Source organism: Lycorma delicatula, chromosome 1 (assembly GCF_047948215.1).
Source record: "Lycorma delicatula isolate Av1 chromosome 1, ASM4794821v1, whole genome shotgun sequence".
NCBI lineage: Eukaryota > Metazoa > Arthropoda > Insecta > Hemiptera > Fulgoridae > Lycorma > Lycorma delicatula.
This window is the reverse complement of record NC_134455.1, coordinates 342,344,066-342,370,471: the sequence shown is the minus strand read 5'-3', so window position 1 is coordinate 342,370,471 and position 26,406 is coordinate 342,344,066. Positions and strand designations below refer to the sequence as shown.

General features: G+C 28.7%; 1 protein-coding gene across 1 annotated transcript in view; it reads right to left on the bottom strand.

The window, feature by feature from the left end:
• LOC142334339 (uncharacterized) overlaps positions 1-26,406 on the bottom strand; it is a 166,437-nt gene that overhangs the window by 38,252 nt on the left and 101,779 nt on the right. Inside the window, exons 3-8 of the mRNA XM_075382307.1 lie at positions 19,744-21,960; positions 17,125-18,639; positions 16,282-16,444; positions 12,625-12,817; positions 7,790-7,936; positions 1,751-1,918 (exon numbers count right to left, since the gene is read on the bottom strand). Of these exons, the coding sequence (XP_075238422.1) occupies positions 1,751-1,918; positions 7,790-7,936; positions 12,625-12,817; positions 16,282-16,444; positions 17,125-18,639; positions 19,744-21,960 (4,403 nt within the window). The remainder of the gene's footprint in view (positions 1-1,750; positions 1,919-7,789; positions 7,937-12,624; positions 12,818-16,281; positions 16,445-17,124; positions 18,640-19,743; positions 21,961-26,406) is intronic.

Here is a 26,406-nt window from a genome sequence, read left to right as displayed (position 1 = left end):
GCATTTGACCATCATGACAACTTAAGATTATATCTCTAGGTCCTTTATCTTCATTGACCAGTAAAACAGCAACTTCATTAGTAGTTGAAGCATTATAGTGACCCCTATACTGATTAACAGGTACGTGATCAGCATGAATTATTAATTAAAAATTTTCTGCGTTACCCGAAGGTGTGTTGTCAATATTGCATTTAAACTGATCAAATTATTATGTTCCAGCAAAACTTGCTGGAGTGCTGTTATTAGTTCCTTTTTCAAGTTTGGAACAATATCAGTACAAAGAGATTTTTGATCAGAATCACAAAGGCAGCAAATTTGTAAAAATTGGTGATTGACACCAGGTACTGTTAAACTTTCTACGCGATGGTAAACCTGACCTTGAATTTTAAATGTAGGCATAAAATTCCCTTCTATAATTTGTTTAGCACTGAAAGAAGTCATCTGGAATAAAGTGTTGTATTTTTCAACATTATTTTGAAATGTTTTGACAAAGGATGAGATCCTAAAACTACTGTTGATTGGTTCTGGTAACTCATTACGTATAGGAAGTGAAACTTTCCTACCAGAACAACACATGACAGGAGCTTCATCTTTCTATTTTTTTGCAAAACAATGATTGCATATTTTAATCATTGCACCAATTTGTAAATCTTTATTATTAATATAGTCCAAATGAGGATCATATTCAAAAGCAGATTTGAACTTTAAAGTGGCTTTCCTATATTGTATAGCACCATAAAATAGATCTTCATGCTCTTCATAATCTCATGTAAACGCGATTTAGACATTTGCTTTGCATCTGTAGATTTTCTACCAATAATATGTGTCTTCTGTTTTGATATGATTTTAGAAAAAAAAACTTAACAAATACTGCCAAAATAAATAGATAATTAAATAAATTTGAATAATCTACTATTTATAGCTGAACAAATACTGCCAAAATCATTCTCTATAAAAATGATGGTGCATGGGTTTGTTTTGTCGCTGAATGGCTTTGACAGCACATGGCACTGTATAACCTTGTAGTAACCTTCAGAAGGGCTGTTGTCGTGTCGATTGGCTTCGACGGCTTGTTGTAATTTATAACCTTGTGGAAGTCCTGAAAAGAGCTGTTTTTGTCATTTGCTCTGAGAAGAATTGTTAGGTCGGAAGCTGGTCTCCGGTGAAGTTGACTTGGCTGTAGTTGGGAAATTGCGGCTCATCCATTGAAATCAGACTGGGCTTCCCCTCAGTGGCAGTTGGGTCTCAACTACAGCATGGTAGTGGTAGCTCCTATTAGTATTAGAAGATGTATTGATTCTGAAGGTCCACTGAAAAAGTTAAAACCATTGTTGCTACTCATATGACATGCTTAATTAGAGTCACTAAATTCTCTGAAGTTGGTAATACCAGAAGAATTAACATTAATAACAAGGTCATTGATTTCATCTTCTGTAAGATTATCTGTTTTGTTTTCCAGTAATTGTGCTCTGTGTTTTTTACATGTGGTGTATATTTCATAGTCTATCGCTGCTTTGAGTGGACTGTATCACTTGTAACATTAATAAAATATAAAACCACAATTGACATTGTAAGTAACAAAGAGATTTATTTTTTGTCTGTTAGCACCATGATCTGATCACACACAAAAAAAATAAAATATTGAACTTTTTAACACAATGAAAAATTGCATAATGATTTTCTTATTCACAGCATCCATCTGAACATAATAAATACTTATAAATATTAAAGTAAAATAATATGCTCTTACTGGATCATCAAAAGCAGGGTTCCCATATGATCGTTTTGAAGCACGAATAGCATTTTTACGTCGTACACTATTGTTCACAGAAATATTATCAAGGCTGTAATCATCCAAAGATACTGGTGTACAGCGTTGTCCATAATTAAAACCCTTCTGACGTTTACGTAGTATAACCTGAAATTAAGAATAGATTCATATATTTGACTACATACTAACAGGGTACAAGTGTTTAAAAAATATAATATTAAAAAATGTTGCTAGAGATAAAAATAATTGTTCTTTTGTATAATACTCAGTATAAGTACTGTTTAATAATGGGTCAATCTCAATAACAAAATTTTACACTTCTCAATGAGATGAAAAATGATGCTCGACTTGCATAAACAGAGTGAATGTAAATCCACAAATACATTCATAACCTAACAGTGAAAGTATTTATGTAAGGAAGAGCTGATTACACAAATTTGGGAAAGCATACAGAAAAGAGTCCACAGATGGCAGAGAATCTATTTGGTCAAATAAACAATGTCAATAAACCTTTCAAAAATAGAAACCATTGGTATGTAAAATAAATCTGCTTTGACTTTCTATTTTAAAGATTTTTATATAGATAGGAGTTTAAAAAATGAAACGTCACTATAATTTAATCAGTATATCAATAGAAATCACCTATTAAATAAATGAAGTATTCAAAAAATTGTAATGACTTAAAAAATACACAAATTTAACAAATACAGTAATCAGGCTATTAAATTTTCCAACTACCGATCACATTCAGCCAAAGATTTATAAAAAAAACCAAGAAACTGGATTTAAAAAAAATATAGTTTTCTCACCTTGGTATATGTTCTTCGCATTATGTCTTTGAAAAGTGACAAGTTTGGTCTTTCATTCTAATGCAGTCAGTCAATGAAATTTATTGGTTTTATGCAAACTGATTCCACATAAAGAAGTATTGCTGTTTTTTGAAGCATTCAACTGCTTGTTATGCTGTGAATTCATTTCTTCCCATTATTCTAACAAGTTTGAATAATTGATTCTAAATAGGGGTTTCTATTATTCACACACATCTACCAACTATTCCAAAACAGCATAGGTTAATTATTGTTTACATTTTTCAGTTTTTAAATATAATATTTACAAATTATTTCATTCTTACATCTTACTGCATTGGGACAACCACTGGGATGTTAAATAAATCTGTTTTGACTTTCTATTTTAACGATTTTTATATAGATAGGAGTTAAAAAAATTAAACATTACTATAATTTAATCAGTATGTTAGTAGAAATTGCCTATTCATTAAAGTACTCAAAAAAACTGTAATGAGCTTAAAAAATTACACAAATTTTAACAAATATAATCATGGCAATTAAATCTTCCAACTACTGACCACATTCTTGTACAAATGTTTGTACAAGATAAACATTTGTTTAATAATTTCAGATGCAGTATAATTTTTAATGGGTTATTGGTTTTCAAAGAATCTTGAGTATTTCCTTTAAAAATAACATTTCAGTACAAATTAAAGTTCAGAAATAGCCTATTCTATATAATAATAATAATAACACTGATAATCATAATTTTTGTTTGCCAACATGTGATACATGATTTTAATCTGTTTTTTGATGCTGAAAATGAACATGAACTCAGATTTTTCTATCACCCACTATATTTGAAAAATTTTTAAATTTTAATTAAAGGATTGTTTTCATTTTTCACGTATAGTTAGCATTTTAAGTTCCTTTATTGTATTTTGTTAGCTCATTTTTATTATTTAACTTTGTTAACATAATTTGTAAGCTATAAATAAACAATACTAGATAAAGAATTAAATCATGTCATAGTCACATATTATGACATCATATAAATTACTGAAGAGTGACCCTTCATGTAAAAGATTAATCAATCATGTCTTTGCAGGTCAAAACATGTAGCGGAAAACATAGCTGTGTTGGTTGTGTTAAGCACTGGAATTAGGATTGAATTAATTTTGTTCAGTCTTATTGCTGTCTTAAGTTTGTTAACAGTGCAGTGTCATAATGCTTCAAAATTGTGTAACTGATGTGGATGCCTTTTGTTATGTATCTGGTGAGTTTACCATAAAATCAAATAGAAAAAACATTACATCTTTAATTAAAAAAGCATATCATTTGTACTTTCATCCCAATCCTGTAGGGGAAGACACCGGCCTAGTGACGTTCTGGTCCCCCCCCCCCCCCCCGGCGTTTCCCTGTTGGGCTTTAACGAGAGTTGTCTATCATCCTCTGACTTTTTACATCTTATAGAAATAAGCCTGGCCTCGTTGGGATGCCACCAATGTAAATGCCTCGGATGTTTACATCGATAATTTATTAACTCAGCTTTTGCCTTTGCTGTAGACCTTGTCCAGACAGCTTGAATGTCCTACATCATATTCCTCTGAACTAGCTAACCGAGTTCGCGGAAGCACGAACCCCTATTTGTACTTTCAGTGTAAAATTGGTGATCAGGATAAGATGTGGGCTCCTCATATAGTACGCACTAATTGTTCTGTATATTTAAGAGGATGGCTTTCAGCTATCTTCTTAAATATACAAAACAATACCGTGGACATAGGTACATGGAAGGCTTTGCCATTTGGTATACCTATGGTTTGGCATGAACCTAAGGTCATGTAACCAATTGTTACTTTTGTTTAACAAGTGTGTCTGAAATTTCTAAAAAATCTAAATATACTGTAAAATACCCTTCATTGCAATCTGCAATCAAGCCTGTACCTCACAGTGAAATTATTCCAGTTCCTGAGCCACCTGTGAATGTATGTTTCGAAAGCAGTGATGAAGAATCAGGCAGTACTGAAGAAGACAACAATAATTTTGATTTTGAATTATCTTCCAATAAGCCACATCTTATATCACAAGCTGAATTAAATGACTTGGTTAGGGGTTTAAATTTATCAAAAAATCAAGCTGAACTGTTACCATCAAGACTGCAAGATTGGAATTTACTTCAAAGAACACAAAAATTTTGGGCTTTCGAAGCTGACAAAAAGAACTTTCTGAGTACTTTATTGATGAAAATAATTTGGTTAATTGCACAAATGTTGATGAACTTATGTTGCACTTAGGACAAGTTTATAAACCTGAGGACTGGCCCCTTTTAATAGATTCGTCAAAGTATAGTTTAAAAGTGGTTTTACAACACAACAGTAACAAATATTCTTTGATACCAATCGCTTTTGGTTTTTATTTTGAAAGAGACATACGATGTGATGAAAGACGTTCTTGAAAAAATAAATTATAAAAAACATAGCTGGAACATTTGTAGTGATTTGAAAGTTATAACTATTTTGTTAGGCATACCGTTAGGCTATACTAAGTACATGTGTTTTCTTTGTGAATGTGACAGCCGAGCTAGGGATAAACATTATGTTACCAAAGAGTGGAAGAAACAAGACAACTTAACTCCAAATGGGAAAAATATTATTCGTGAGCCCTTAGTTGAACCCAAAAAATATTTTTACCCCCTCTCCATATCAAGCTAGGAGTAATGAAACATTTTGTAAAAGCAATGAAGAAGGATAGTCCCGGATTTTTGTACATCAGGCAGAAATTTCCGAATGTAAGTGAAGGGAAAATTAAAGAAGGAATATTTGTTGGTCCTCAAATAAGAGAGTTGGTTTTTTGGCAAACAAAAATCCGACAATTACCATGATATTGTTCATCAATTTCTTACTTCATACACAGCTATGGGATGTAATGTCTTTGAAAATACATTTCCTCCACTCACATCTGGATTTTTTCCTGGACAACCTTGGAGATGTAAATGATGAACACGGTGAATGTTTCACCAAGATATTTTGGTGATGGAAAGCCGCTATAAAGGAAAATGGAATACTAACATGCTAGCTGATTACTGTTGGACATTAATTTGGGATGTGCCTGAGGCTATTTATAAAAGAAAAGATCAGCAAAATCAATCTAACACAGGTATGGTCATGCAAAATTATAAATCTTACAGATTTTAACTATATTTCTCCTTAAATTTTTTTGAAGTGTAATTTATTTAAAACTATTGTGATAGAAAAATTGTATTTACAGATCTGTAATGAATGCAAGAAAACAATTCAAAAAATGGTGTTACACTTAGAGAAACATTAAAAAAAAATATTTTTTGTCTATCAGTATAATTTGTTTCAGAAGTTTGTTCATTAAAAAATTTGTACCATTGTCAAATTGTATTCCGAAAGACTAAGAAAAAAATTACCTTCAGCAATATGATATACAATTCATTCATTGAAATTCCTTCTTTGATTTCTTCTTTATAACATAACTGAAATGCTATCTGCTTCTATATTATAAAAGTTTCATCTTTACTGAGGGCTTTATATCTTTTAATCAGGACTTAAAATTTTCCTGCTAATTGCAATATTAAAACACTGCAATAAAGTACTGAAATACTGCAACTGCAGTACTAAAGCACTTAATTGCAGTATTGAAACACTTCTGTTAATTACAGTATTGAAACACTTCTGTGTTTTAAAAATGAACACATGTTCAGAAACCTTAATGTGACTACATAGTCACATTAGGGTTTTTGCTCAAGGAATATAAAAAAATATGTTAAAAAAGTAAGAGCGTTTAAAATAAAAGTACTCAAAAAAAAAGTAAAAGCAGTTAAAAAAGTGGCAAAGGGTTGCATAACTTTCCTGGCATTGCTCTTGACAGATTTCTATTTCAAATATGCAATAAAGTTTTTAAATACTAATGATTTAATTATGCAATATTTAGAGTACAATTGCAAAAAAGATCAAAATGCTCAGTAAAAAAATTTGGGTCCAGTCTGACCTTGGTCAAATGATGTTTTTACCTTGAAAATATTGCAGTATTGAAAGTATAATTGAAGAAAAAAATAAAAATTCTTAGTAAAAAATTTTGGATCCTGGTTGACCCACTTGACCAAATGATTTTGTTATCATAATTTATTTATTTTATTAAAATTATTCTGCATTTGGAGTAAAACTGCTAAAAAAAATAAAATTTTGAGTAAAAAGTTTGGATTTCATTTGTTCCATAGCTACCTCATAAATGTTTTTAATAAGTCAAAACTTGGAAAACAGATAAAGTATCAGAAATTATAAAAAACTTTAAAAAAAGTTTAATAAAGCCAGGTTCTGTGGGATACCTTTTTTTTTAAATGTTCCTATATTTTAAGTATGGATCTCATTTAGCCTCTTGTTTTTTGCAGTTTCAATTTTTATTTACTGAAGTAATTATTTACTTCAGTAAGCTGGCCAATTTGGTTGTTTAAAATAAAAGGATATGGTTATTGGGTACTGTGGTGCCCCCTTATTCAATGAAGTCAAAAATCAGGTCAATGCTAGGATATATATATATAGAGGCAAGGATTTGTGACAAATTTCACCTTGTTTTTAACAATTTTTTTGAGACATGAGGCAAAAATTCTTTAGAAATATTGTTGAATATTCCCTCATCCCTAAATCTCATTGACTCAAAGTTTAGCATTTGAAATAACTTTAATTTTCATCATTCTAAAGCTCAGTTTTCTACGGATACTATATAAAATGTAAAAAAATTCAAAATTGCAAAAACTAACTATTCTCTTTTTTTTTATTTTATTCAAAATTTAATACCATCAGTGCTCCATCTATAAAAAAAAATTGAGCCATTTTCAAAGAATTTATGTTCAGCCCGTCCAGAGATATTAATCAAAATATAGGGCAACACATGAAAGTAAATATATCCATACATTTTCTGGAAATTTCTATTAATCTTTTTGTGTCTTTTGGACTAAGATGTTCTTAAAATATCAAAATTTGTGTGATAAACCTAATTCTCAAAATTCTTCCTGATTGCTATATAACTTCCCTTAATAGTTATGCTGCTGCAGCAGCAATACGGATATAGTCAGAAAAGTTAAAATATAGGTTTAGTGACTTAATAATTTATCTTATGTAACCCATAATAAAGTTAATCTTTCCTAATTACATATAACAGTTAAGTAAAAATATCTGTATAAAAGAAAAAAAAACTTAGTACATACCAACAATATTCCTAAGAGCAAAAGACAAACAATGGCGACACAAAAAATTGCAATAGCCGCAACAGCTGTTGTATTGCTCATATCATCATTAGGATCGATTTTTTGATCTTGAATTTGATGGCGACGCATTAACTGGACATCTTGAACCTGATTGATTTGTGAAGTAAAAAAAAATACTATTTTTATTTTAATTCATAAATTTATCTATGTTATCCTCTAGGCTAAAAACAACAGATCTACGTCTTGGAAAACATTAAACTCTAAAAGAGAGGGCAGAATTATTCTGCTTTGCATTGTTTAATGATAATCCCCATTATTAAGGAAAATTATTAGTCTGTTTATTACATGCAGAAAAAATAAAATAGTAATTAAATTGTAATATTTATAAATAGAGAAATAAATGCTTTAAAATATAAATATGCTTACTTAAATTTTCTTAACTGAGTTATTTTTCTAATATTTGGCATAAAAAATAAGTAACAGTTCTGAAATATTGTTAAATATTCAGAATGTTAACAATACTGATTCTGTTTTACTTGCATATACATATAAACCTTCACACATTTAGCAGAAAATGTTCTGCTACAGATATTTGCAGTTTAATATTATATACTAAACAATATAATATTCACTTATTTACTACTATCTAATTTATTTGCACTTATTTTTATTCTCATAACAATTTCACCATCATCTATATTGTTTATAAATTATAAGATTGGCTGTAATGTTGGCATTAATTTTTTTTATTATTACCTCTAGATAAAATCATATGAATTTTTGTAAGTATAAACTAAACTGGATTAGATCTTTCTTAAAAAAATAATTTTCATATTTTTTTTAAGGGGTTACAAAATTCTGTTGTATGCAACACTAAACTAAAAAATTTAACTGCTTATTTCCCAGTAAAAATATCAACTTTGTTGTTTTTGTATAAACATGTATATCAAATCTTATAATATTGATAATAAAGATAAAATATTCATAACATTTCACAAAGTGAATTTTATGACTTCTATATATTTACTCAAAAGCAATCTACATATTAGTTTAATCTAAATTTATATGCTAAAATACCATTTATAACATCCAAGATAAATTTTAAGAAATGCCATTCAAACACTATTTCTCAGTGATTTGCTTACAAATAAAAAGTGATACCTCCCTGATATCTAAAATGTAAATATTAAATCAGGCAAATATGATAGTTAACAAAACAAACAAATGATAAAACCTCTGTACATCCTTTTGTTTCTAGTTTGCTATTCTTTGTTGTACAGCATGATGAAATCTGGACAACACTTTGAAATGTTTAAACATTTGCTTTCAATACTAGAAGTTTTTTCTAGAGAAACTTTTATGGCTAACCAACTGCACCTTCTTTAATGGAGTTACTAATAATAGTGTTGTTAACAGCACCTCCCATAAAAATGTTATCAACCATCTTATAGACACAAATGAAAAATTAATCATCATTGATTATAAATTATTATTTTATACATACCCAATAAGGATGTCTTAACACAATTGAATGTTATAAAATATACTAAACTATAGATAATTCAAATCTACTACAAATTTTTTAGCTACATCTTAAACATGTGTCTGCCTATTAGTAATACATGCCAACAGTAGTATCAGCTGATGTCAGAACGACAACAGCAGCACCAGTCACTGAAGATGAAGTATCTTTCAGTTACTTTAATGATAACTAAAAATGTTATCATTAAAGTAAATTATTAAACTCTGCTTTATTTTAAAATTATGTTTAGTGTGTTATAAAATTTTATATTTTTAAATGAAACATGTATGAGATTTTGAAGTATGTGATCAAGTATGTTAAACCTAAATTATAACACAAAAACCAATATCTCAACGCTTAAAACAAAATTAAATTTAAAAATACCTTAATTTGATGTAAAAACAGTTTATTTAACAAACTCAAAATAAACTGAACATGTTTATTTGGCTATATACTTAACCCACTGACTGTGAAAAATGTGAGTTACTCAGAAATTTAACCCATATACAGGAATAATTTTTTTGTCTATTTGTGTTCCTTCATGTGCAGATAATCTTATTCAAAATGTTTAATAAATAAATTTAACAAAAAGTCATAAGCACTTTTTTTCACTAAACCAACCAACCAGTAAACATTATCTGAGTTATATCCAAATTGATATCATTAACTTTCTATAGTACAGAGCTGGGACAATCAGACTAAGTGCATTCAAATTGCAATTCATCATAATTAAGTGTTTGAAATTATGCAGTAAATTTTTTGTTGAAAAAAGTGGCTTAAAAACTAATAAATATCAAATGAATATGCTAGCACTTTGTTAATGCAAACATGAGAATATTGTGAACTAAAGAAGAAGAAGAAACTTACATAACAAGCCAAGTATTTTTGTTTTGTTTAGAATAATTTGTATCACAGTATGATACCAAAAACCATGATTTTACTAAACATGACTTTACTTTAATATTACACAGCCAGACTAACCTGTTTCTTCATCTTATATTTATCAAAGCATTCCATCTCACAGTATATTATCTCTGGTTCAATCAGTTTTATTAGTAATTGTAATTAAGTTATGATATGTGTGTGTGTGTGTGTAAAGAAGGAGAGAGAGAGAGAGAGAGAGAGAGAGAGAGAGAGAGAGAGAGAGAGAGAGAGAGAGAGAGAGAGAGAGAGAGAGAGAGAGAGAGAGCACAGTATACACCTATGAATGTACTAGAGTAACCTTTTTTTAAGTAATACAGATTTTTATTAAGGATCTGTAATAAACCTGATCTTTTTTTGTATACATTTGTTTATTTTTAAATTAAGAAATGTGTACAATTGTATTTCACCATTTCTACAAGAATATATCATTTTAGACCAGTAAACTTATAATGAAGTAAAACTGTTTCAAGTAATCATTCTTTTCAAATAACATTTAACAAATGTCATTATACTGTTAGAGTGGAAATGTGCAATATTCTTTTCTTACTGCTAATTTAAAAAGAAAAAAATCTCAGGACCTATATTTGAACTTTGGACTTTCTTTTTTATTTTCACCAGTAAAATGTATCATGAAATAATTTCCATTTCTTTTTTATACACGACTGTATAAAAAATTGTCTTTATAAAAAGTTTAAATAAAAGCTTTGAAGGCAGATTTAATTAGACTTTGTATGGCTGACTATAATCTACAGAGAATAAAGAGAAAAATCACAAACATGAGTAAATAAAGTGAATGAAGAAAAACACAGAAATGTGCTGAAATCTAACCTAACGATGGGCTATAAGTAAGATATCAAAGGTCTTTTTTTTGTCTTCAGTCATTTGACTGGTTTGATGCAGCTCTCCAAGATTCCCTATTTAGTGCTAGTTGTTTCATTTCAGTATACCCCCTACATCCTACATCCCTAACAATTTGTTTTACATATTCCAAACGTGGCCTGCCTACACAATTTTTTCCTTCTACCTGTCCTTCAAATATTAAAGCAACTATTCCAGGATGCCTTAGTATGTGGCTTATAAGTCTGTCTCTTCTTTTAACTATATTTTTCCAAATGCTTCTTTCTTCATCTATTTGCCGCAATACCTCTTCATTTGTCACTTTATCCACCCATCTGATTTTTAACATTCTCCTATAGCACCACATTTGAAAAGCTTCTAATCTTTTCTTCTCAGATACTCCGATTGGAGTATTGTATCAAAGGTCTAGTATTAAGGTCTTGTATCAAAGAAAGTATCAAAGGTCTTAAACATTAAAATTATTCAGCAAACTTAAAATTATATAATTACTTTTCACAGTAAAAACAATGATTATGAATTACAAGAACAATGTTAACAAAAAAATAAAAATAAGATATGCAGATATGAAAGGATTAAGAAAACTGGTATTATAAATTCATATTGTAATTAATTTAGCATGGAGTGGTATCCAAAATGTTCTGGATAGATATAATAAATTGAAAACTTCGTCATAGCTGTTACAGCTGCTATCAAGATGCAAAATTATATTTTTTTGTTTGATTTATATTTGACAGAATAGAAAATAGTTACAGGAATCAAATTTATAAAGAAATGAGATATATTGTTTTGGCAAAGAATTGCTGGATATTGAAAGACGTTATCTCAGTGAATCCACAAGCTGTTGTATTATAGAAAATCTGGAAAATGACTTCTCAAATTCCAACTGGTGCAAAACAGTTCAGAATTTTGTATTACTAGTTTTGTCAGTAAATACAAATTTTTTAAGCACACTTGTTTAATTTCAAGGAATATAGTCAAAACTGCTCTTTTGGACCTTGGTGAGGTCCACTTCTCTATTGTGATTGAAGAAGATTGTGGAGACAATTATTGCTAGTACATTTTGCTAGCCACCAGAAGCCAGAGGAAAATTGACTGAGAGGTGTTACACTGTCGATTTTATGGAAAGAATCTTTGATAGTGAATAATTAATTCCCATCTCTTTAGGTCGTAAAAGCCCTTATCAATCTTAATCTTCATAATGAAGCAAATAAATTTGTTTAATATTGCTGTGTAACTTTTTCTCTTTTTAAATTCATCTTAACAAATCATCAATGACAAAGCCAAACATGCTAATTACTCTCAGCAACATTCTTATTCCACTTACTTGTAACTGTGGCTCCCAACAATTGCTAATACCTGACTATTATGGATACAATTTCTCATTTTTTAAATGATCACATATTTATTACAATAATTAAAATTATTAATCATTTATTACCAATAAATAAATGAGAAAACGTATAAAAATTAATGGGTTACACTTAGTAAGTAAAAAAAACAAAAAGAAACAGTTGAAATAAAAATTTCTTACCCTTAAATCTAAGTCTGATCGTTTGAGCTTGAATAATTTTAGGAAGTTTTTATTCAGGCTGGAACTGACACTGCCACCAGACTCATTGAGGAAGATCATCTCGATCTTTATCGGTACACTGACGCTTTTCAGTTGCTGAGAACACTTATCAGGTGTCAAGTTAAGGAAGGCAATTTGGTTGCTACGTAGACTCCTGAATTTTATTCATTAACAGTATAGTGTGAGAAATTAAATTTTATGTTATAAAAAACATTCATAAGTACATATTTTACATGATCAAAGAAACATGTTTGTGGAAAATTAAAAAAAAAATAATATGACTGAAGCAGAATGATATATGAATAAATGCAATTGGCTCTTACATCGCTTTAAATTCAGATCTTTTTTTTAGAAAAAAGATACCTAGTAATAGAAATATGTTGTGCTAAAAATTAATTAACCAACATTCACATTCAGTTGTTTCTTTGTAAAAAAAACTTTAGTATGATGCTTTTAAAGCAATAGTTGATAAAGGAATATCATTTAGTTATTTCTTTTCTTTATATTAGCTCTGTGAATAAGATAATAAGGTGCCATGTATACATGAAATACATCTATGTAGTGTAACACACAAAGCTTTTCACTTAGCAGACAAAACCTTCTAATGAAAGAAAGAAAAGAAGAAAATTATCACTATTAATTATTCAAGGATTATAAATATTATCATTCTACTCCTGTACAACATACAAAATTGTCCTTCAAGGCAATTTAGTTTTGTTTTATAACTACTGATATTTAAAGTGGCATATATCTCTTCAGTAATTTTTCAAATGATCTGTTTTATATATTTATTTTATTAACATTTCTTTTTAATGTAAACAGAACCAACCAAAATCATGTCTCTCAGTGTTTACTGATGGACTAATTTAAATAAATTTATTTAAACTATTAAATTTAACATAAATGGTAGATTCAACATATGAACTGAAAGGACTGTCAATATATTATTACTTTAAAATTTGTTTTGTGTGTTGCCCTTGAATGCGAATGAGCAATACTAAAGCAGTAAGCTTAGTTACTGCTTAACTATTATTCTAAAATTAATTACAGTATAAGGTTCTAAAATTAATCAATTTATATTCTAAAACTTCCTTTTACATTTTGAAATTGTAAGTTACCACAATTACAATTAAGTGCAATTATTATTGCACTTCCAATCAATCAAAGGACACTCTAAGAATCAAAATTACTTAAGTGTATGGATTTTTTCTAATTTCCTTATTGAACACTCGCTAACTTCATCCTTGTAGACATGACTCAACAAAATCAAAACAGACTAGACCAGTGACAAAAATACAACAGCTTTGCTAAAACTTCTTGATTACAAAGAATATAATCCATGTAGATTAGGCTCACTAGTTATAATCAAAGAGAATTTTTGACTTCCACTAGGAAATCTTTGTTGCATTAGGATTGGAGAAAACTGAAATGAAATGTTCTTCTAAAGGGGTAAAATATTTATAAATCATGCAAGGTGTCACCAAAAAACTGTTTGTGAAGCCACATGTGATACAAGATTTACTCCAGAAAAGTTTACCAAAAATTGTAATTCAATAAATAAAGTTTTTAAAAATTAACTTATACACTTTCAGTTTACTGGGGTAATAAACTAAATTCATTAGTTTATACTTTGAATTCAACAATTTATTTAATTCACCTTAACATAAGTGCAGTATATTTAAGATATAGCTTACATTGCTTAAACAAATCAGTTATAGATTAAATGAAATGCATAAACTAAGTATATCTGATAAACAATAAAGTAGAAGATTAATGAAATTCATTCTGTTTAAATATTTATTTAATGTGCGAGTTAAATAAGTTGCTGAATTGAGTAAAGGAACAGAATAGTAAAAAGATAACTATTCCCACCAATGCACAAAAACATTCACACACCTCTATAAGTAATTTTCATAGAACACATATTTAAAAATTTGTGTTATATTACAAGAACTGGTTCATAAAGGTATGTAGAAGGGTGATATATTCATTAAAGGTGTTGAAAATTTAATAGTTTATGGTTCCATATAACTGATATGAATAAAAAATTTACCAACTGGTCTTTAGCGTTTAGAAATGATATATGAACAAACTTCACTGTAAAATGCACTCCAATATTTAATTGGTAATTATTATCCAAATCCTCTGTTTCTTTAGAGTTAATTGCTATTTAAATTATTTATTATTACTCGCTAAACTCCTTTAGAATCAATTATATTTACTATTTTTAATCGTATATATAAAAAAAAACAAATTCCAGGACAACTAAGGTATAAAAAAGGATTCAAAAGTTGTACCTGAAAAGTCATTTGTCATTTTCACATATGAAATATTGTACTAATTTGAAGACATTGTAAATAAAATTGTTTAGAATTAATAATTGTCCTGAACCTAAAAAAATATACCATTAATATGGAATTCAGGACCATGTTTCATATTTTTATGCAGAAAAAATTAAAATTTTTGGAATATTTCTTCAGTTATATCAGTTAAAGCTATCATAGGTATTGTGTGGGTTCAAAGCTTCTGTTCAATATGATGGGAGCTATTTAATGTTATTTCATGGGACTGGAATAATAAACACACAAAAATTCAAATACACAAATGGAATTAACATCAGTTAAGTATTCATTAACTATAATGATAATTTTTTTATTTTATTTATATATTTTTTTAAATACTACCAATATTTTTGAGAATGAAGTAAAAGCTGTGTTTTGGCTACTACTTTTAAATAATGAGTACAAACTTCAATTGTAATAGGTCACAATTTTAGTTCAAAATCATTTTAAAAGTAATGAAGAATGGCTCTACAAAGTGTAAGTTATTACTAATGTGGTAACATACTCAGTTAAAAATGGTATGTATTAATTGAGTTATAACCTAACTTATTACTAAGAGGTATTTCTTCCTAACAATAAAGTTACTCTAATATAACTGGGCATGTGTTGGGCAATACATCTGCACATAAATATGTATTATACACACGATATTGATATAAAACATATTTTATCCTTAAACTGTAATGAAAATTTAATCTAAAAAAACTTCAAGCAGTTGACACTGGTTTAGAGTATCTTTATTTCTTAAATTCTGATACTACACTGCAAGATTTCTAGCCAATAATAACACTTGTAATTTTTGTGATCAATATGATAGCATTCTATAGGAGTGGAGGAAAAGTACACATGAATATATGATGTGTTTTTTGTTTCTGTGTTCAGAAATACTGATGTACAGTAATGAGAACTACCTTTTGTGTTCTAACATGGCATTTTTTTAGGTCAGATTAAAGAAGCCAGCAGAATCATTTATCTTCTTTAAGTCCATAACCAGAAAACTAAACAGTACACTAGAGAATTTTTCGGAATATAATTTTTTTTACATTTACTATACAATTTTGATGTGAATTTGTTTTATAAACATGTACTAACAACATAGTACTCAACTTAAGGTAAAACATTTCTAAAACCTCATTGCATACAAAACAGAAGCTATATGATTTACAAGAAGGAATCATATTTACTGCACATATTAACAGATAAAACATTTTCCGAAAGGAAATTAACCATTAAATGCAATCATAAACAATTTTACTTCAATAAAGTGCGTAATTACCTGCCAGTTCCATTTTTGAACAGTCGAATAATGCCTCTTTTTAAATTCTCTTCAGAATGGCACATTTCTGCCCATGAAGTATCTACTTTAAGTACCAAGTGTTCTGGTACATCATTAATCGTCCACTTAGGAGACATTGGTACTGAAGCGCCATCTTTGTTATCTGTGGAATGATTATTTGGTAGAAAGAACTTTTTTAATTTTAGTTTATAAATTAGTGAAAACAATAGGTTTTAAATATCTTAACTTAAAAAGATGAAGTAAAATATTCGTATATGGACTGATAACTTTAAGAAGAATAAAGAATAATTTGATTCATCAAATCATTTTTCAAAGAATTTAGTGGGTTTCATAAAAATTATTGCGTTACTTTACATTACATTTTGTATAGTTATGCAGCATTGTACTTCCTGGATACATTTCATGTTCCAGGAAATTGTTAATGTAGTAGTCAATCTTTTAAAGTGTAAAAATGTTTTAGCTGGATACTGGAGATACAATATTAAATTAAAATTTTGTAAGTTATTTTTTGCGCTTCTTTAACATGATAAAGCATGCTTTTTAAGGAACAGAGGTTAACTTAAAAGTTCATTTTACATAAATGTCCAAATTTTGTAAATAGAAAAAAACAAATTTCAATCTTCTAAAGATTTAACAGTAAAACTTAATTTTCACATTATTTCTTCTAGCATATATTTTGATGAAATAATTTTTTTTCTGAATAGCAAATTAATTATTGAGTAATAGAAAATTGTATATCAATAAGATACTTCATTGATATTGAAATTGCCTACAAAATCACAATATTTCTACACATGGAATGCAAATGTAAAAAATACTAACACTGAATAAATGTTGTCTCCTCTTCTTGAGTTTGAGTTAGAAGTGTTGTAGTTTCGATATCAGGCATACTGAAAACTGCATCAGAAACACTGGAACTGACATTCTTCACTGGAACGGTTGTAACACCTTCATGACTAGGATTTTCTGAAGCAGTATTATTAACACTGCTGTTGTTAACTAAGATAGCCACATTGACTACAGTTAAAGTTGTTGACTCAGGATTTGATTTTGAGAATTCAGTCGTTAAATCATCAATTTTAATTTGATGAATTTCTGTATTGTATGACTCATTCTTAAAGTTTTCATCTTCTTCATCTAAATCAGTATTACTGTCACTGTAAGTTGGATTTACTGGAGGTAATGCAACATGTTCAGTACTAGAAACAGTTGAAGGCTGTTGATTTATTTTACTTACATGATGATCAGAAACGTTACTTAAATCGTCATTATCTTCTGGATCATAGTTTTCATCAGTAGCAGTTTCATAATTAGTAGTTTCTGTAGGCAATGTTGTTATTTCCTGCATCATTAATGAATTATTGTTTTTTATTATGCTTTTTATCGTAGCAAAATTATCATGATCATATGGGGGTGAGCTATTAGCTGAATCAATAGTATAAACAGATGAAGGTAATGAAGTGGAAGTCAAAATGCTTAATGTACTTTCTGTTACATTGTTCAGTGAGTATTCATCAGTACTGTTAGTTTCTGAATTATCTAGTGCACTTTCAGTAACAGAAAAATATTTTGTTTCATTTGTTATCAGATTGTCATCAGATACATTGTATTCTGGTATTGCTGAGCTGCTTTCATTTATTGTGGATGAGATTATAGAAATTGTAGATGGAATTACTGACTCAGAAGTGTATAAAGAACTTGTCTCATTTGTTGATAATAGTGAAATATCAGAAATGCCTTCATCAGTTATCGCTGTAGTAACACCAACACCCTCAGTATTTGTTTGAACTGTGGGTGTATCTTCAAAGCTGCTGTTTTGAACATCTGCAGTAGAATGAATCAAAGGGATTTCTGTAAAATTAGGAAAACTAGAAGAAAGATTTACAGATACTATCTTAGTCGTTTCAGAAAAATTTTTTAAATTAATATCTTCTGATGTATAATACAAGCTTGATGAACCCGGAGTAACAGCATTTTCTATGACAGAAGAATTTTTGAAATTTGTTTCAATACTAGGTACTAAATCTGTAGTTACAGATTCTGTCATATCAGGAAAATTATGTAACTCTGAGGATAATGTTGAACTAGAAAATAAGCTTGGTGTAACTAGATCTGAAGTTTCTACAGAACTCTGTATATTAGAAAATGTAGTAGGAGTTGATGGTTGTAAATCTGGAGAACTTGATGCAGTTGTTGTTTCATCTGTATTTAAATTATTAGATGATGATAAGGAAGGGGATAAAGGTTGCTCCCAAGAATTAAATATGTCGGCTGATTTTTTGGGAAGCCCAATCAAATAAGAATCAGTTGTCGGATGTTCTGATGGTAGATCTGTTTCTGTAAAAAAAAAAAGAAATGAAAAAGTCAAACATAAAATAAACTAAGAAATAAAACGTTCAACAATAAGTATTTAAAATAAAAAAAAGTATAACTAAATAACATATTTTAACACAACACATTTAAACATATTTATTTCAGTTTTACTGTTGTGTCTGACAGTTCAGAAAGTGTACTTAGGGGTTCCAATGAATTTATACAAATTTAGACAGTCACTATTATTTTAATACAAAATATAAAAACAACACTGTATATACAATTAACTGAAATAAATTGTTTTGCTTTATATTACATTAAAATATCATTATACATCATAAAAATACCTCCTTATTTGAAAACTTGAAAAAAACTGATAATTTCAGAATAAAAAAATACCAAGGAACTTGGTGATATCAAATAAAAGATTGCAAGAATGATTTTTTGATAACAATATTTATTTACTGTTTGGGCGTGAAGTATTATACAAAGGACCAGACTTTTTGAATAAGGGTAAATGTTCAATCACGCTTGTGCAGTTGATAAATGAAATTTTACTTGTTATTGAGGTATACTTAAATTACTTAAAAAATATAAACTTAATTTACAAAATCTACACTTACATTCATTCATTACAACATTTTTTATTTTAACCTGAAAATATCTCTTGCATTTGAGACTTTATCAATGATAGATATGTAAAAAAACATTTCCACATACTTTATGAAATATAGTGTAAAGAGAATCTTTAAATTTTAAGCAATTCAAAAAAGTATAACTGATGAATTATTAACATTACATGTAATTTTTTCAAGACTAAAGTTTTGCTTTTTAGTGTACATGCTTCCATCTAAACGTTTGTTCCAGTCCATCATTTTATAATTTTAATATCATTTAAATACATAATTTAGTCACGTACTTTATCACTGAAAACAATATAATTTATTTGAATTTTTATATCTATGGTGTACCACTGATAAAAATAGAAAAACCTCTTAAATAAACTAGAGTACAATTTTTAAAGTTTTTTTGAAAGTTAAATTCTCTTTACCTATGTCTGAGCTAATTTTCTTAGTGAAATGTTTTCAATTAATCATTTATATAAGTAATTAGTAAATGAGGACTTACCAGTTTCTGTAGTGGTTGGATCAGAATATATGGCAGTGGTAGTAGTTTGATTTGCTGATATATCTACATTTAATTTCTGCAAATGAGTTGACCACTGAATAAATGGTTTAATATTTGCGACTGTTTCTGTTGTAGAGTGACTAACAGTCCTGTTAAAATTATGCACTGAAATGTTATTGATTGATGAAGGTCTTCTCGAAGATCTAAAACTGCTATCACTGTAATTGCTAGTTTTTGTTGGTAAAACTGAAGGAGTAATGGTCGGATTTATTTCTGACTCCATGACTGTTGGTGTTGTTATTGTAGTTAAATAGCTTAACTTTGGGGGTCTTTTTTTCATACTAAATCCTGTAATTGGCTTAGTTAAATTATCATTTGATACTACAGTGGTAAGTTCTGTATATTTATCTGATGTGTTCATTTCTGTAGACGTCTTAACAATTGGGGGTCTTTTTTTTGTATTAAATACTGTAATTGGCTTAGTTAAATTATCATTTGATACTACAGTGGTAAGTTCTGTAGTATATATATCTGATGTGTTCATTTCTGTTGACATCTTAACATTTGAAGTAGAGGCCTCTGATGTACTCGTATAATTTTCAATAGTCGGTAATAATGTCTGCATTTGATACCAGACTGACGATAAACCAGAGGGTGTAGATGTCGGTAAACTTTTCATTCGCACTGTAGAACTTAATTTATTTTTTAAAGCAATATTTAGTCTAGGAATTACATTTACTGCAGTGGATGTAGTAGTTTCTATATCCTTTACACCATTTGAATCATTAACTGGTAGTAACTGTGAAGATAATGAAATCTGTTGTTTTTTAGTAGGAATGATTTTTTTCTTAATGTCATTAATATCTTCATTTGTACTATTCTTTAAAGACAAAACATCAGTTACAGGAACTTTAGTAGACTTTGTGCTTATGTATAAAGTTGGTTCTGTTGATTGCTCCCATTTTAATATCGGTATTGTATTTTTAGATTCATCTAATTTTAGTGGTACATTACTGCTTGGTTCTTTAGTGGATTTATCATAGGAAGTTTCACTACCGCGCAAAGAAATTGATTCTGCTGTTCTATTGATAATATTTTGGCCTGATTCTTTTAATGAATATTTTATTGTGGGTGTTCTATTTAGCGACTCTATATTTTCTGCAGTAACACTGTTTTTAATAATTACAGAATTAACACTTTGTGGGGTATTACTTACACCTTCATTTTTAGGATTTTTAGATACTTCACTACTACTACTTATCAATTCTACTTCTAATAAGTTTGATCCGGATTCATTATTTACACTAATATTTTTAACAGTCTTATCATTACCTATAACACTAATATTTATTGTACTATAATTATCGTCAAGTGCATCTGGAATTATTGCTGTTGTTGATGTTGGTGTCTTTAAAGTAGTCATATAATGATCTTTAATGTGCAATTTATCAGTTTTAAAAACTTGATCCTTAAATGATTTATCTGTTTTCATTGATGTTATTTTTTCAACAACTTCATCATTATCCACAGAAGTTTCTTTCTTTGAATTTTTCTTTTTCAGTTCTGAACTTTTTAACTCTAAGTTCTTATAATCCAGCAGAGTTTTAGGTGTAGATGAGTGTAAATCAGGCTCTTCTGTATTTCCATCATCAACGTTACCATTGATGTGAGAAATTGATTTTGATGGATATTCATATGATGACTCGCCTTTTACAGTTTTAGTACCTCCATTAGATGTTAATTCATCATTTTTATAATCAAAGTTCTTATTATACTTTTTATTGATTAATGGCAATGATGATGATGATGACACATGCAAATTAGAATTTAAAGCTGGAGATGATGTTTCCTCATTATATTTTATTGTAACCTTCTTTGCAAACAATTCACCATCTTTCTCACCATTAAGATCTTCTGATAACTTATGAAGTTTTCCTTCATTTTCTTTAGGATAAGAATTTGTCAAAGGCTGAGGAGAAGAAAGATTGAATGTGTTCTTATTTAATTTTGTAATAGTAGATTTATGTTTGGAATCAAAAACAGTTGTAAGCTCATCCAGGTTTTCTGAACTGTAGATATGTTTTAACGTATCTGTTGATGCTTCTTCTTCTCCAGCTACTGTTGTTGAAGATATCTTCTTGCCCTTGTAATCTCTGTACACTGAAAGATCACTTCCCCATATAATTGAAGGACAACATACTGCAATTAGGAGAAAGCCTGCACAGAAAAAAAGGTCAATGACAGTACATATTTATGATTAGACAGAGTAATAATAAGCTAAATTTTATGTGAAGGCAAACAGTACAAATACATACATAATTTACAAACATAATATAAGTTACATATATAGAAATTAATGACAAAATACCATCAAAAATACAAAAAAAAAAAACACAATATAAGGCACAAAGTTTGTGCTTCTCTTTCTATCAACCATGAGTGTTTATTGCTGGTGAGGAAGCGTGAATGTCTTTATATGCAAGGAAGCAAATAACATGCCTAACCCAGAGTACCACCATAATAGAAAGTATCTATAGAGAGGTCAGACTAAATAATGTTTCTCTAAGGGAGTAAGTAACAACTCTTTCAGAAGTTGAGGGTGTCAACCGGTTAAAACAATCTCATAAGCAAGAATGTAAAGATTTGCAACACTAGCTTTGGTTATTGTGAAGTTGAAGCAATGGAGCTGTAAATTCTGAAGAAATTGTTCTTCAAAATTAAAAAGATCTCCTTGTAGTAAATATGATGAAATTCTCTTGGATAAAATATTTTGATAAAAGAAATAATCTTCCACCTGGATGTTTGGATGAGGGCAGCTTTAAGATCTTAAGCAGAGAATGAAATATCAAAACTAGGTGCAGCAAGTTAGAGAATTTAAAAAGGAAATTGACTAGGTTAATTTTATATACTGAAAGAATTAGCAAGATGAGCTAGAAAGATCAACAAAGTTGTTGGTCAGGAAGTTATAGGTTAATTAATATAAAACCAGGTAACTGATATACACGGATTTGAATACTAGATTGTGGATACCGGTGTTCTTTGGTGGTTGGGTTTCAATTAACCACAGATCTCAGGAATGGTCAAACTGAGACTGTACAAGACTACACTTCATTTACACTCATACATATCATCCTCTGAAGTATTATCTGAATGGTAATTACCGGAGGCTAAGCAGGAAAAAGAAAGAAAGGTGACAGATATGGGAGCATCAAAAAAGCAATATTTAAGAAGGATACTCAATGTGCGAGATATAATAACATATTGATATATTTTTCTCACTATAGTGTGTAATGATATACATGACGATAGATATAGCGTTGTTAATATATTGTTAGGCCAGATTCAAAACTCAAGCAAAATACAGTATTATTATATCCCTAAATCTTAGATAGAAAATTATGAATTATAAAAGATAAAAGACGAATCTGATTACTTAATTAGAATGTAAGATATGATATGTTAATAATAATAATGGAATACTGCAATGATATTGGGATATTTGAACTTGGTCAAAGAAATAGAGGATATAGGTAATCAGATTTCTGTATGAAATATAAATAAATTGTGTTAGCAAACATTTAAAAAAAAAAAATCGTAAGTAATACAAGCAAGGGTGAAACAGGAGATATCAGTCAATATTAAATATATGTTGGTAATAGAATGGTTAGGCAGAGGTTCTGAAATAAAATAACAGATTGCAAAATATTCCCAGGAAGAAGTGTGGATGCCAATCATAATCCAGTTCTAATAAAATTAATGTAAATAAAACACCAGGAATAAAGAAGAGGATATAGTCATATTAAAAGATAATTATGTAAAGACAAAGCTAGAGCGCTAGAACTTGTAGGAACAGGTTTAGAAGTTTCTGAAAAATATTACAGAAAATGAATGAATAAATTAAAATAATTAAGGTTGTAGAAGAGACTAGGAAGAAAAACAACAGGGATAAGAAGCTTTGGATTTACCATCAGAAAAATGTTTCTGGTGGATGAATGCAGGAGATATAAAAGTACAAAAGATGAGAGTTGCAAGAAAATGAAATAAGAAATAAAGCTTTGAAGAATTAAGTAAATTAAACAACGAATAGCAGCAAGAGAAAATTGGTTGAAGAGGAATTATTAAAAATCTAATTTTAAAAACCAAACTGTACATTTGACATTGAAACAAAATAATATCATTCAAAAACCAAGTAGTATATTAAAAGAAAATGAAGAAGAATGAAGGTTTTGAAGGACAAATGATATTAAAATTACAAACTGAGTAGAAATAAAGGTAGCAGGCTGCTGCCATTCCAAGGTTCTATACTATGAAAGTACTTACTTTTGACCTATGATTTTAATATCGTGTGGGTACAAATTATCGATAAAAATAAATTGCATATATCACAGAATTTGCTCATCTTCATTTTCTTTCTCTCATTTCAATTTAGAACATTTTAACTGGAATTTCAATAATAAATGAACAATAACTTCAGCAACAACCTGTAGCTAACATCTATCATAACTGATAGACCTTCACAATTAATAACCAGTAGCTTAAAATATATATGTAGAGAACTGCAAACTAGTAAACAATAGGCTACACAGCTTCTAAAAGATGTGGTAGGAGGTTGCTAGGAAAAGGATTTATCAGAATAAAAAATTTGAATAATATTATTTTATATACAAACTAGTATTCTGACTAAATTTATTATTACTTGTATTACTACCGTAAGACATTCAATTAAAAACATAATCAAAAGTATGCAATGTTTTTATGGATGTATGGTAAAGTTTATTTACTTTCAGGATTATTATTTGAATTACTTTAATTTCCTTTAATTACAGTCTGAAAACTCACCTAAGATGCTCACTTAGGCATCAATATAAAATAGGGCAAAAATCTTTACTAAAAATTAAGATTTAAGCTTTATTATTAACGGAAATAAAAGTGGATGAATTGTTCAAAAAAACAGCTGTTATATGAGATAATTACATGGGAATCTCTTCGTTGACTGTTTCTTAGATCTACTATACAATGTATGTTGAACATTCAGAGTGATTTTGTTAAAGTCTTGTTGTAGTTACGGATATACTGTTGTAGGCTGGATTTGAATCCCGGTCAGGCATGGCATTTTTCATTTGTTGCAAAATTTCCATTTTCAAAATCCCAACTTCCAGCTTATGTGTTAAATTAATTTATCAAGTAAAGAAAAAAAACTTTTACAGATTTCATTAAAACTTTATTCATCACAAAATAGCAGCAACAAGCAAACATCTTCTAAGAAATTAACATGTTCATCTGGCATTTATTTTTCATTTTATTTTCACAAATATAGAATTTTCCTATTCCAAATTATGTAATAGTTTTTCTAAGCAGTGACTTCTTTGTAGTAATATATACATCAAATTTTTACATTTTTGAAGGGTTGCATTTTTCAAGTGTTTTTTGATTTGTACATGTTCTGAATAATCTAAGAATATGCTTCCATATTTTTAGAAATTTTCACACTTTAATTTTTTTTAATAGTATAAATTAACAACAATTATATCAATATTAAATTATTTTGTAAACGTAGCTTATAAAAAAGTTTTTAATGTTATACTTTGATGATGGATCTTTTGGATCTGATGACAGTTGAACAGGCCTCACATTGTAATTAATTTACTCATTCAAATAAGTGGCAGTAATGTTTGTTACATATATTTACATTTTAATATAATACATTGTAATACATATACATATATATTACATTTTGTTACATATATATATATATATATATATATATATTTAAAAATGTATAATATGTACAAAGTATATATATATACTTTGCAGGATATGCTTTTCAAAAATATTTCTTTTTGTATACAGATAAAAGTGTTTTTGTTTAGTACGGCGTTACCCCTGAACAGCTATGTAATACTTAACAAAATTCACTTGTAAACTTGATCTTGGCCCTGATTTAAACTTAAACTGTGTAACATTTTAAAGTTATGCCGAGAGGCTAATGTTGCATTTTAGTTAGAAACCATTGTTTACAATTTTACCACTTCAATATCACTTTACTAAAAACAAAAAAAACCTATTCTCAAAGGAACAAAAGTTTTATGTTCAGTTACAATTACTTGATAACATGAATTTTGTAGTGCATGAAAATTCCAAGCCTGACTGAATTCGAAACTGAACCTTTCAAACGAAAAGAGAGAAAGAGAGAGAGAGATGTTACCACCATCAAGAAGTCAGAATTTTCATAAAATTTTGAAAAAATATTACCTAAGTAAATTGTTTTGATATTTCAGCGAGTTCAGCAAGCCTTCTGGGTATTGTATTTCTTATAACCTGATGTATTCACCTGATTCCTGATATATTGAAAATAATTATTACATCTGTAGCAAGAATAAATAAAATATTTATTATGAAAGCATATTAAAGTTAATTTGTAGTAGAAATAACAAAGATGGACCACTGAATGTGAAAATAGGAGGAGAAAAGATTATGGATGTAGAAGAATTTTGTTATTTGGGAAGTAGAATTACTAAAGATGGACGAAGCAGGAGTGATATAAAATGCCGAATAGGACAAGCGAAACGAGCCTTCAGTAAGAAATATAATTTGTTTACATCAAAAATTAATTTAAATGTCAGGAAAAGATTTTTGAAAGTATATGTTTTGAGTGTCGCTTTA